The following is a 12,897-nucleotide window of genomic DNA, read 5'->3' as shown; positions in this document are numbered from 1 at the left end:
CTAAGAAAACATGGTCACTGTGTCATTAGCTAAATTATTTTGATGGGAAGGAAAGAAAGATCCTTAAGCCAATGATTTATGCCATTTAGTTAACAAAAAAAAAATGTTGATATTGTTCCATCAGGTAAGTGTTTCATTGTCTGTGATGGTTACCAGTTCATTATATTTACTTACAAAGATGAAACTGACTTTTTAATAATTTCTTTCAGTTTCTAATAGCTGTTCTTTTGGAAGCAATAGAAGTGAACCATCATGGTAAAGTTCTGAGTGCTTTGCTGTTCACCAGAGTCAAGAATTATTTTTTTTACTGAGGTAAATTCACATATAACATTATACTAACTTCAGGTATACAATATAATAATTTGATATTTATATACAGGTGGAAAAAAAGAGGGTTTACAGTTGTGAGCCACACAAAACACGGAATTCATTCTTGTATTATTATTTATTAATTATTATATTATTTTCCATATGAACAACTGTAAACTTACTTTTGCCCCACCCTGTATTTTGCAAAATGATTACTTGCAAAGATGAAATTGATTTTTAAAATTCCACACTTTGTAAAACATTATAATTAATTTTTACACACAAAAAATAACTGGAGCCAAAGTAAACCTGAAACAAAAATATAATGTTTGCCACAACAAAATGTCATCTGAATGTGAAAATAATTTTTGATAATGATAATAGAAAGGTCAAGTTGGAATCTATACTAAGCACCATCTGCAATGACATTCTAGAAGACACCTCACAGATTAAATTAAACTAAACTAAGTCATGTTAAGCCTTCATTAAGTGGGATGAGAGAGATACCCTACTGTAAACAGTGCCCTCCTCGTCTCCAAACATATGACATCTTTGGGTCCCACATGAAAGGGTTTGCTGAGCGATCAGTATACTGTGGTAGAAGAGCTAAAAACATTATAAAATATGGCAGTATAAATCTTCTCTCACTAACAAAAGCAATACACTGGTGGAAGTGAGCTTGTAATCATGGAATGTTACAGAGGTCCCAATACAGAGAAGCCCATTACCACGGAAGGTGGAAATAAAGATATTTCAGCCCTGGAGTCTCAGACTTACTCAATTATTATTTAAACTTTGTATCATTGAATAAACTCAACAGTTCAGAGCACAAGAGCAAATGGCTTTCTGAATTTTTTAAAGCTACTAAATATTTAACTTCTATACTCTGTGCTTTTTGCCATCTATAACCTGTATCCTAGAACCAGAAGCACCACCTGCTGTGTGTCAATATTTTAAGAAGACTTCTAGAGAAGTAAGATCTGAGAGATTAGAAGAGAATATCAAAAACAGAGTGCCCCCTAAAAAAAGGCAAAGGAAAATATCTTTCCTCGGCTTCTTGTGATATATGAAAACTTCAGCCCTGTCCCCTGGATCAAGGGGGTCAAAACATATGGCCTAAGCCACACATAAATGGCCATCCTTTCCAAACCTGAGACTCTTGCCCCTTGACCCTCAGCCTCATGGCTGTGTAATGGCTTGGCAGTAGGACGGTGTCTTGAGGGCTATGACGAGGGAAGGGGTCTTGACCTCCCCTTTCCATCAATAATGAAGCATTCCCAATATGACAAGTAATTTATCACAGACAGAGACGAGTTGTAAGATATTTTTACTGAGGCAATTTGGTGCAGTGTCAGTCAAGATAGACCAGAAGTTAGCAATATTGTGGTCAATTCTCAGGCAGATCTGGGATTTCAGGGAAGACATTGCCTTTTGGTATCTCAGCTATATGAGAGGCTAACGTTATACGCCTGGTAAACCTACAAAGGTAATTTAAAGTTTAAATTAGCTTTGCATGTATCCATGGACTTCCCTCAATGAGACAGGTCAGCTAAACGGGCCACGCCACAGCTCTAGATCAATGCCCAATAAGCAAGACTTTCTGCGCCTACACTAGAAATTCACCTCTAGTAACTTTCAGCCCAGCTAAACTTCCCGAACCAGCCTCTTGCTTCTCTTCTTGGTTAACCCCAAAGTTCTCAGAATTCCCCTTTCTTATCTCTCCATGCTGACTTTTCTCTCTTGCTAATTCTCCCTGCACTACACACATATACTGAGGACAACCCTTCTGGGATTCCCTATCTTGATGCAGAGCAGTTTCCCAAGCCAGAACCAGGATGGATAAGTCCAAAAGCTCAGCTAATGATCTCTTGAATCTGTCCTCTTGTCTCCAACCTCACTGCCACCACTCATGACACCTTCATCCCTTGCCTAGATCCCTGAGACAGCCTCATGACTGTTCTGTTTAGCTCCTTCCATCCATTTTCTGCACTGCATACAAATCCGACATGCCTTCCCCAGTGGTAACTCATTAATGGTTTCCTGCCACTCCAGGAAGGAGTTCCACACCCTCACTACACCTTCAAACATCTTCATTTCTCCTCCTTCCCCACTTTCCACCTTACCCTGTATACCCACCCACATTTAACTTCTTCCAGGGCCTCCAGTGGGACTTCACCTGTGTCACTTCTTTCATCTGGAACATTCTTTACCTCTCTTCTACTCTGAGGTATTTTGACTCACATTCAGGTCTCGGGTGGGACATCTCTTCCTCCACGAAGTCTTTTCTAACCATCCCCTAGACTAGATTAGGAGCCCTTCCCCTGTTTTCAACAGAACCTTGTCTGCATGCATTTCTTTTTCATAGAGAGCACCTATGTACCACATCTTAGTGAAGGAGTTGTTCAGCTGTCTGTCCCCCGTGAATTACTGTAAACTCCATGACACTGGCCAGGTTTACCTTGCTCACCATGTACTCCCCAGCAACCTGGCCAGCACCCGACACACAGGTGATGCTCAGTAAACATCTTTAAATGTGTGAATGAGTAAATCTATACAAAATTTCTTCTATTCTTCCAGGTTACTAACATTCCTGAAATCCGAATTAACATTTAGTAGGGATAAACTTCTTCTGATATGAGCCGAAAGGAATACACACAAAACTCACATCATGCATAACACAAAAACAGGAAGGTAGCTACTCACCACAATGAGAGGCTGAAATGTCTTCAAAGCAAATTATTAATGTGAAATTTTCAGGTTTATAACAAAGGTTGAAAGGAGAAGATACGTATAAGAAAAAATGCATTCTTAATTTCAGGTGGCCCCTGAGAACCTTTTATCAAAATCCATTTCAGGTTAATTAAAATGAAATCTTGTTACCTTGTCAGAGTGATCTGGAAGGAAGTATAGCCAGCAATGAACGAGGCCAATCTCGTCAGACTCTGCTTTCCTGACCCGCCAACCCCAACCAGGAGTGCATTTCCCCGGGGAGTACGAATGATGCGTGAGATCTAGAACATGGAAGAGCAAAAGCATCTATCGTTCAACATGTAAACATTCCATTTTCTTATTTCTTCTACTTGGCATTTTGGAAGATGTAGCTTTCTCAAGATCAAGATAGAGAGAGATACTGGTTGGAGGAATGAGAGCATTGCGGAAATAGAACAGTGTTCAGTAATACTGAACAGAGGCGGACTGTGGGGCGTGCCTTTAGGACACTAAGGGGAGACCATAAAGATGAGTCAGCAGTCAGCCCAGACTGCAGCTTGCTCTGGGTCTTCAAGAAGAGAAATAAAGGAGACTTACAGGTTTCCTTCCGTTTGCCCAACCTAATGCAGTAGGATGGGAAAGAAAACAGAAATTTCAAAACAACATGTATTTTTGGAATATAGAACCCACAGTTGATTAGAAAATCCTCCACTTTTGAAAAATGACAGTTTACATTGAAGAGAATAAAATTCCCAAAATCTGGCATAGATACAGAATTTCTTTTTAAAGAATGAATATAAATATCTTCCTATTATTTGGTCAAGACAGTGATACCTAAGATATCTACCAAGAAGTGATTATGGGTGGACCAGAAGTCCACTCTGTTCCAGTCAGTAGCCCCAGACCACTCCTCCCCATCATGGTAAAAGTCCATGTTTCTTTGGCTTTTATTGGTATCAAAGGAACTACTTACACCATCAGGCCTCCAATCCCACCTGAGGAAATTCAGTGCAAAATTCAGTGCAGATTCAGCACAGAGTCTTTCCCTCCTAACTTCAGGCTAAGCCTCAGATATTACTATAATACCCACTTTTCTCTAGAGAGTGGGCTGGGGGCTCAGAAGGAGTCACTGGCCTGTGGCTGAGAAGATTCCTGGGTAACTCAGGCTGTGCACGCTGCCAAGGTTTTGTTAAACATCCTTCCTCAGGATTCAGAAACAAGCTATGCTCTACTCATATTGACTACTATAGGCTTTTGAATTATTTCTCCCAATTCAGTGTGAGTCCCAGGAAATGAAAACCATTTTCATGTGTCTGTGGTAGACCTGAGAATTTGTGAGATAGGGAGGTGACACACCCCTTATTCCAGCCTCCTCCTCACCCGTGCCACGTGGTTGTCTCCAAAGTTGTTGTGGGAAGGGGAGGAGTGGGACTGGCAAGAATTCATGGGACTGTTGCCAATGCTTATCCATATTCTTTCCCTGTATTACTTAAAGAGGCACAGATAATGCAGTAGGGAGCAACTATGGGCTATATTAGAATGCCCTGTGTCTTCCTTGTTTAACATCTTAACATGGCTTTTGTCATAACCATTTCCTTTGGCTGGTGCTGGTGAATGTATTAAAGGTTTAAATAATTGTTGTTAATTAGGTATTGGGACCCTTCGTCCCAATATCTTTTTTTTTTCCTGCAATTGGGCCTACGTCTTATATTCAATTTTTTTATTCCCAGTTTCTAGCACATATTCGACAAATGAACATATAGAAGAACAAACAAAAAGAAGGCTTTAAAACCAGACTCAAAAAACTCATAATCTAGTTAAAAACAGAACTAGGCGGGAACACAATCAAGTGAGACCTTCGAAAAGGGCTGTTATGCCCTATTTATGTAGACTGTGAGAGAGAGAAATTCACTTTTGAATTCCATTAACAAATATTTAAAGATATAATCAGGTCCATCCTGCCCTGCAGGTGCTCACACTCTAGCAGGGGACAGAGACCTACAAAAGGAAACCTGGTAATGCACGTGGTACATGCTGGGACAGGAATAATGGCAATAGGAGGACAGGAAGCAAAGGAAACAACACTGCTTGCTAGAGGCAAGTCCTAGGTGTACAGCTGAAATCTGACCTGGATCTTGAAAGATGACTGGAAGTTCATCATGCAGAGAAGGTGACATGCCAGGTGGAAACTAGGCTGAATTTTAAGAAAAGGGAATGGGATGCATGTGCAAAGTCTCAGAGTCAGCAGATGCCCAGAGCATTTCCCGTAGGAGTGGGAACTTCAGGAGTGGGTACAGAAATATCAGGGCATGAGGGGCCAAAGGATTGTTTAAGGGTGTACTGGGGACTTGGTTCAATTTCAAACGTATCTATCAAGCCTCTCTAGTGTGCCTGTTTCCGCAGCACTCCACCAATGAATGCTGAGGTGAATAAACTGGATGCCCGGCCTCATGAAACTTGTCATCCCTTAGGAAAGACAAACATGTAAATAGATCCATCTACACAATGCAGCACCTGCTGGGAATGTGGTATTGGTGAGATGCTCTGAAATCGAGATGTGTTTCATCATAAGAAGTTGTTTTTTCTGGATTACACACTATGCATAGTATGAGCCAGGCAGCTGGAATGCTAGGCAGGAACTAGATCACAAAAAACCATACATGTCAGGGCTTGAATGTTAACCAAAGAGGCAAAAGAGATATTGCAGAAATTTCTCTGTTTAAAAAAAAATCCCTATCTTAATTAAGGAAGGAATTAAGAATTATGCTTAGTCTCAGATCACATCCTGCTTTCCTGCAATTTTATCTTCAATTCTCTCTCTTGTCTTCAATCATGTCTTGTAACTAAGTCACATATTTCAAGACTCAGACCTACATGACACTGAGTTTGGATGTACTATTCACTGAAAGCAGGAGTGTAGAAGAGAGGATCAACCTAGAAGATAGTGAGGACTGTAGCATTTTAGCTCAAAGTCCAGTCATGAATTCTTTGGTGAATTCCAGACCAGACACATTAGAGGCTCTGAGAGTGAGGCAAAACAATGTCAGAGACCCTGTGCTGAGGCACCCAGGCCTTGAATGTCATGCACACAGTCAAAAAATACTCATCACACCCTGGCTGGCATAGCTCAGTGGATTGAGCTCAGGATGGGAACCAAAGTGTCCCAGGTTCAATTCCCAGCCAGGGTACATTCCTGGGTTGCAGGCCATAATCCCCAGCAACCTCACATTGATGTTTCTCTCTCTCTATCTATCTTCCTCCCTTCCCTCTCTAAAATAAATAAATAAATAAAATCTTTAAAAAAAGAAATACTCATCACTCATCATCTGTACTATGAAACACAGAAAAAAAAGTGCTAAGGAACTACCTCAAGCACAAGACTAACATAAATAACCTCATTTTCAATTTGAGCTGTTATGAAATCACAGGCCAATTAGATTTTGGCTCCAGTAGTCAGTCATAAAGTTGCCTTTGATATTACCTATTCAGAAAATGTTTTCTTTTTTTTTCTTCCTTTCAATCAAATATGATACAATGTCTATTCTTCCTGAAACACCAAACTCTTACTCAACTATTAATTAGAAGCTGCATTCAAAATATTATTTATGTTTGGTTTTGAAAGAACATTTGTGCTTTTAATTCAGTACAGATGTTTCAGGATCTGGAGAACTTAGAGTTTTCGGGCTAAATACCTCATGCTAGGAGATTCAACCTCACAAACAAATCCTGTCTTCCTCCCTCTCCTGGACTTACCCCATCCTTGCAGAAATGCCTCCTGCCCACTCTTGCATTTTCATGGGGAGGGTTGATTTGATAACCTCTACAATCTTCTCCATTTCTGAGATTAATTAATTATTAGAGGTGGCAATTTATAATTATGAAATCATACCTCCTAGTCAACTCTAAGCAATGGAAGAAAGCCTCAAAATGTCTTCTTTCTAAGAGGACACATAGTAGTCTGAAGGAGCAATTCACATAAACAACATGAGAATATCAGCAACAAATTTTAAATGGCCTTATCTTCCATCACAGATAAATTAGGTCACATAAGTTTTCAAGTCAATAATATATTTTACTTCCAGCCTTTGAGGGTCAACTGCCCTATGCATGGATACTTCAATGACTAATCTGACAGAGAGGAAACTGTTTTCTTGGTGGATTTCATTCCAACAGAATTTTCATCCAACTCAAAGTCAATTGTTTATGCATTATTTCTAATTGTGGTAAAACACATCTAACATAAAACTTACCATCTTAACTATTTTTAAGGGATAGTTTAATGGAATTAAGTGCCTCCACATTGTTGTTCAACCACCACCACCATCCATCTCCAAAACCATTTTTATCTCGCAAAGCTGAAACTGGAATGTTGAAACACTCCCCAATTTCCCCTTCCCTCTATCCCTTAGCAATAACCATTCTACTGTTTATCCTGGTGAAGCTGAGTACTCTAGGTACCTCATATAAGTGGAATCATTTAGTAATTTTCTTTTTGTGACTGACTTATTTCACTTAACATAATGTCGTCGAAGTTTTTGCACTATTTTTTATAGTTATCTTTTTGCATGATGCAAAAAAAATAAGCAGACACTTTTCCTGTGCTTTGAACTCAGCTGTCAACCACATTGATTCTATGTAGTGAAAATATTGAGCTGGAAGCTATGGAGCAACACTGAATAAAATTATCACACATTTGAAGTACACATGCTCTGATTTTAAACCTGTATGTGTGACATGTTGCATTCAGTTTAGAAATTAAATTGGAATATAGCACTGTGTTTATTTTTAAAATGAATATCCTCCTAGGAAATGAAAATGAAAAAGGAAGGAAAAATTCTGGTGTGAAGCCAAGAGTCTGTCACTTGGGGGAGGTGCTAATAGGCATGGCCACTGACCTTGACTAAGTGGACCATCGCATCCACGAAGAATACCAAATCCATGCCAGCACCACGGACACTCTCATTATGGAGCTGCAGAAACATATTCAAACGCTCCTTCAGGTGATCAAAAGACTCAATTGGCTCATAAACTTTGGGCATCTCCACATCAGCCTCCTCAGATGTTTCTCCTGGGATTGGGAAGAAGAATCAATTAAGTGTCTTCAACTCACTGGGCTTTACTACTTCCTTCAATGTAAATTAATACACTCACAGCTCTACAATTTAACCCTAAATGTTACTGATTTTCATCTAAATGTCATATTATGGATTTTTATAGAAGCAAACAATACTAAAAGCACTAGAAATGTTGTAATCAATATGCTATCATAGTTCTTTCCTGCCTAGAAGAGGCCAATTTCAAATAATGTTATAAATACTAAATTTAACTTGTATCTATAATTGAAAATTGGTATTTCAAGGATCCTACCAGAAATATTCTCTAATCATCAAAATGAAGATCAAAAAAAGTAGGAATTTAATATCAAAATCAGCAGCAGAGGTCAAGAATTAAGTGATTTTTTAATCATAATAAAGAGGTCATTGCATCTGCTCAGGCAATTTTTATAGTTTAGAAATTTTAGATTAGTGGTGAGGACAAAAGTGAATTTTAGAGAATGGAAGTAAAGGGTTGAGAGAAAAAGAATAATGATTTCCTAAATAAATAAATACATTGAATTATTTCCCTGGGAAAGTATTAAAATCAATACATTTTTAATTAGAAACATAACACATCGGCTGAACACTTTTCCAACTTTGACTACAAAGCATAACACCAAAGAAAAGGCTAAACTAAGCATATGTAAATTCACTGTCAATTAACAGTAACAGGAACAAAAGTAACACATCAAATATACTAATAACAATTTAGAAATTCACTGGGTACTAAGAAAGTGACTGTATCCTCCAAATTCAATACTACATAGTCATTTTCAATTGACCCTGCCCTAAGATAACTGTATATTAACCTTTGTATGACAAAGCAAGGGAATTGATTTAACATAATCATTAAGATTAGCCTAGTTGCAAAGCTCTCACTAATTGAATTCCAATAGTCACATCACCATCCCATAAATGTTCGACTCAAGCTTCGAGAAACAAAGTGCTCTGAAGTCACAAAACATTAAGCGTTTGCCTCCAGATGCCATCCACCCTCAAATGCATTTGTGCTCCTTGAAACCATAATCGAAGTATTTATCTTTCTGAATGAGAGGACATAAAGTTCATAAATTCTAATTGTCTTGCAAATGCTCCTACCTTTCCAGCATTTTTGTATTTGTGTGACTGGATTTAAAATGAAATGTGTCAGCTTCTTTCTGGGGAACGATCCTTCCAACTGCACAGCCAGCAATAAACCTCCTTTTACAATTTTCCATCAGAAACTTGATAGATCACAAACATCCTTATTAAATCTAGTAAGGGGCTGCCTGGTCATTTTCAACCATTTAAAAGATATAAATAGCATGTGTTTAAGCATGCCTTTTTAAATCTGGAAATTAGCTTAAAATTCGTTCTCAGCATAGAAGAGGTCATTGAATGAAAGAAAAATATTCTACTTAAGCCCACTTATTTTTAAGGGAAAAATAACTGGAGTACTACTTCTTTTCACAGGAAAGGATATATATCTCACCTTTTCATAAACCATAACCACAAAAGCTTGCCTCCACATCACCCATCCCTTTCCAATTATATTCAATGGCTCTCTCAGATAGTTGGAGGTCTTTCTTTATAGCTTGAACACTTGGAATGACCCAAAGAATAACAATTACCGTTTTTGCTACCTCTCACTCAGCAGTGACTGTGAGCCACAGATTGTCTAAGCCAGTCTGCAGGTAACATTTCATTTATTCCCCACAGTGCCACATGATGCATATATTGCTATTCCCATTTTTATAAATGAGGAGAATGAGGTTCAAGAAAGTCCAGAGACTGCCCTGGCTGGTGTGGCTCAGCAGATTGAGCACCAGCCTGCAAACCAAAGGGTCACTGGTTTGATTCCCAGTCAGGGCACATGCCTGGGTTGCAGGCCAGCTTCCCAGTATGGGGCGTATGAGAAGCAACCACATGTTGATGCTTCTCTCCCTCTCTTCCTCTCTCTCCCTTTCCCTCTTTAAAAGTAAATTTAAAATGTTAAAAAAAGAGAAAGTCCAGAGACTTTCCCAGCTGACATAATATGGGTCCCTTCCTCACATCTATCTCTGAGTGACAGCCATCAGTCCTGTGCACTTTCTGCACTACCCTCCCTCCCAACTCTACCTGAAGACCCAAGACTCCCATGCATAAAAACTAGTTAGTCTTTAAACACCATGAGTATGCATTTATTCACTCATTCTATATTTACTGGGCACCTCGGATGTCCTGGGTTTATTTTGGTGGTATTTACTAGGCAAAAATTCAGCATCCCTAAACTGAACCTTCCATCCTCGGATAACCCTTTGGGGAATTTCAAATTCTGCTTCTGCTGAAACAACGTGGGAAAGAAGGGAAAGGGTCATAAATGAACATGTATAAAGGACCCATGGACAAAGCCAAAGGGGGGTAGGATTGAGGATGGGAGGTGGGTGTGGGTAGGGCAGGGGAAATGGTGGTGGGGAAATGGATACAACTGTATTCAAACATTAATTAAAAATATCGAAAAAATTCTGCTTCAGTAGTTTACCTGTTGCTTCAGGTGCATCCCTCAAGAAATCCACAAAATAAGAGTCAATTCCACAATCTACCAAGAGTTTTTTCTCTTCACCAAGCTCCTCCTCCACCACACTTACTAAAGCCTTATCAAACCAGGCCACATCATCAGACACCGTGAAGCGATCGGCAATCACGCGTTTACACTCATGCTTCCACAGCCTTAGCAGGTCCTGTAGAAAGCACGATTAAAACATGTTACCGATGGCCATCATGCCTGAGTTGGGAATTCAAGGTCATAATACTGTAGAGTACCATCCTTCCTGATTTAAGATGCTTTAGAAAGTTAGGGTTAAAATATGTTGCACTTAACTTCATTTCATATTCATCTCATTCAATAATACTAAACAGAAAGTAGTGTCATTTTCAGCCTTTAAATTAAAATGAAAACATCTCTAGACAAAATACTAAAATCATTCTTATCAACCAACAAACTAATAATCTATGTAAACGTCTTATGTTTATGATTAATGAATCTGTTTTGATAAGATGCCTGCATTCATTTGGACAGAACATAACAGAAAATGCAGTATATAAACAACTCTCACTTATACAGTTAAGATATTACAAGGGTATATTTCCTTAATACAATGTGAAGGTAATTTGTGGCAAAAAAAAATGAGTTATCAGAAGGCAATTGCCTAGTCTAGGTAATTCAAGGCCAAAAGTTAACTGGAAATAAAGGAAATCAATTGTTCAATACACCTGTTCCTGCAGCAAGAATAACAAATGCTTGCCAATGCTCATTATTTAACGTGAAAGACTGGTGGAAATTTCTTAACTTGATAACTTTGTACAAGTAAGAAGGGTTTTAAGCTATTGTATTTCTAATGATAAAATGCTATTTAGTTGCCAGAGTCTAAAACGAATATAATGAAATATGAAAGTTCTTGATAAACCCAATTGCTAAAACTATTTATGCTGATTTAAAATAAATACCAGAAATGGCTACTCAAAAAGTAATACTGGAGAACTGTATTCCATTGTGCCATTAATTTATCGATAACCTTGAGGAAAAATCAAGGTAAAATGTTCATTGCTGTTAAAGTGACTTTCATTTCTCTGTAACAGAGAGAGTGAGTTTTCACCAAAATGGTTTGCCTGGGAGTCAGATCCCTACTTTGTGAGCAGCTGGGCAAACGTTTTTTCTTTAGTCAACACGATGTGCCCAGTGACAGTTCAGTTGATACCTGTCTCTGCTCGTTTATGTGGAGAAGTCCCCCAAAGCCCCTTTGCTTAACTTTGGTTTGACAAAAGGCTGAAAGAGAGGCCAAGGCTGCCTCAGCCTGAGCCCACAGGCCATGCTTTGGTTCCTTGTTCCAAGAGAATTTCTTAATGCTAGGAACTGTTATTTTCATGCATCTACACAAATGTTCATTTTTCTGGCAAATGAACTTTCTACTCTTCTGCCTCTTTTCAATTTTACCAATACATAATTCTTTCCGTGCATTTAGTTATATGGAAAGATCATAAATGAGTAACAAAATGGCTTCTTTTTTCAATTTTGAGTATTTATAAAGCACTTTTAAGTTAAAATATCACATGTAAAATGTGAAAACTAGGCCCTGGCTGGCGTAGCTCAGTGGATTGAGCGCAGGCTGGGAACCAAAGTGTCCCAGGTTCGATTCCCAGCCAGGGTACATTCCTGGGTTGCAGGCCATGACCCCCAGCAACCACACATTGATGTTTCTCTCTCTCTCTCTATCTCTATCTCTATCTCCATCTCCCTCCCTTCCCTCCCTAAAAATAAATAAAATCTTTAAAAAAAAAGAACTGCAAATTCACTTTCATTAAAAAAATGTGAAAACTACTATTTAATAAAATCAATAGTGATCAGTTCCATTATTTAGTATGAGAAAAATACCTTATGATGGGAAAAATAAAAACAATTGTTTCTTTTACTCTTTAATAGAAAATAACTATGAATGCCATTTCCTTAAACATAAACCTAATTTAGGTAGAATTTTTAAATGAAATTTTCTAATATACTTTTTTCCTTATGTTAGTTGAAAAGCAGGAAAAGAAAGAATATCTGTACTAAAACATCTCAAAATATTTTCATAATTCTACTAAAAATTACATTACTGACTTTTTTTTAAAGACTATTTATTTTTAGAGAGAGCAGAAGAGAGGGAGAAAGCAAAAGAGTGAAACACCGATGTGAAAGAGAAACATCAATCAGTTCCCTTTTACACACCCTCAAGCAGGGGCCAAGCCCAAAACCCAGGCATATGCCCTAATGAGGAATCGAACTGGC

General features: G+C 38.4%; 1 protein-coding gene across 2 annotated transcripts in view; it reads right to left on the bottom strand.

The window, feature by feature from the left end:
- DNAH5 (dynein axonemal heavy chain 5) overlaps window positions 1–12,897 on the bottom strand; it is a 244,307-nt gene that overhangs the window by 70,180 nt on the left and 161,230 nt on the right. For both annotated transcript variants that reach the window (XM_036020259.1, XM_036020258.1), the window contains exons 51-53: window positions 10,615–10,813; window positions 7,914–8,086; window positions 3,190–3,320 (exon numbers count right to left, since the gene is read on the bottom strand). In XM_036020259.1, the coding sequence (XP_035876152.1) occupies window positions 3,190–3,320; window positions 7,914–8,086; window positions 10,615–10,813 (503 nt within the window). The remainder of the gene's footprint in view (window positions 1–3,189; window positions 3,321–7,913; window positions 8,087–10,614; window positions 10,814–12,897) is intronic.

The sequence above is a fragment of the Phyllostomus discolor genome, chromosome 3 (assembly GCF_004126475.2).
Source record: "Phyllostomus discolor isolate MPI-MPIP mPhyDis1 chromosome 3, mPhyDis1.pri.v3, whole genome shotgun sequence".
Lineage (NCBI taxonomy): Eukaryota > Metazoa > Chordata > Mammalia > Chiroptera > Phyllostomidae > Phyllostomus > Phyllostomus discolor.
Note: the sequence above shows the minus strand (reverse complement) of the source record. Positions and strands in the feature narration are given on the sequence as shown.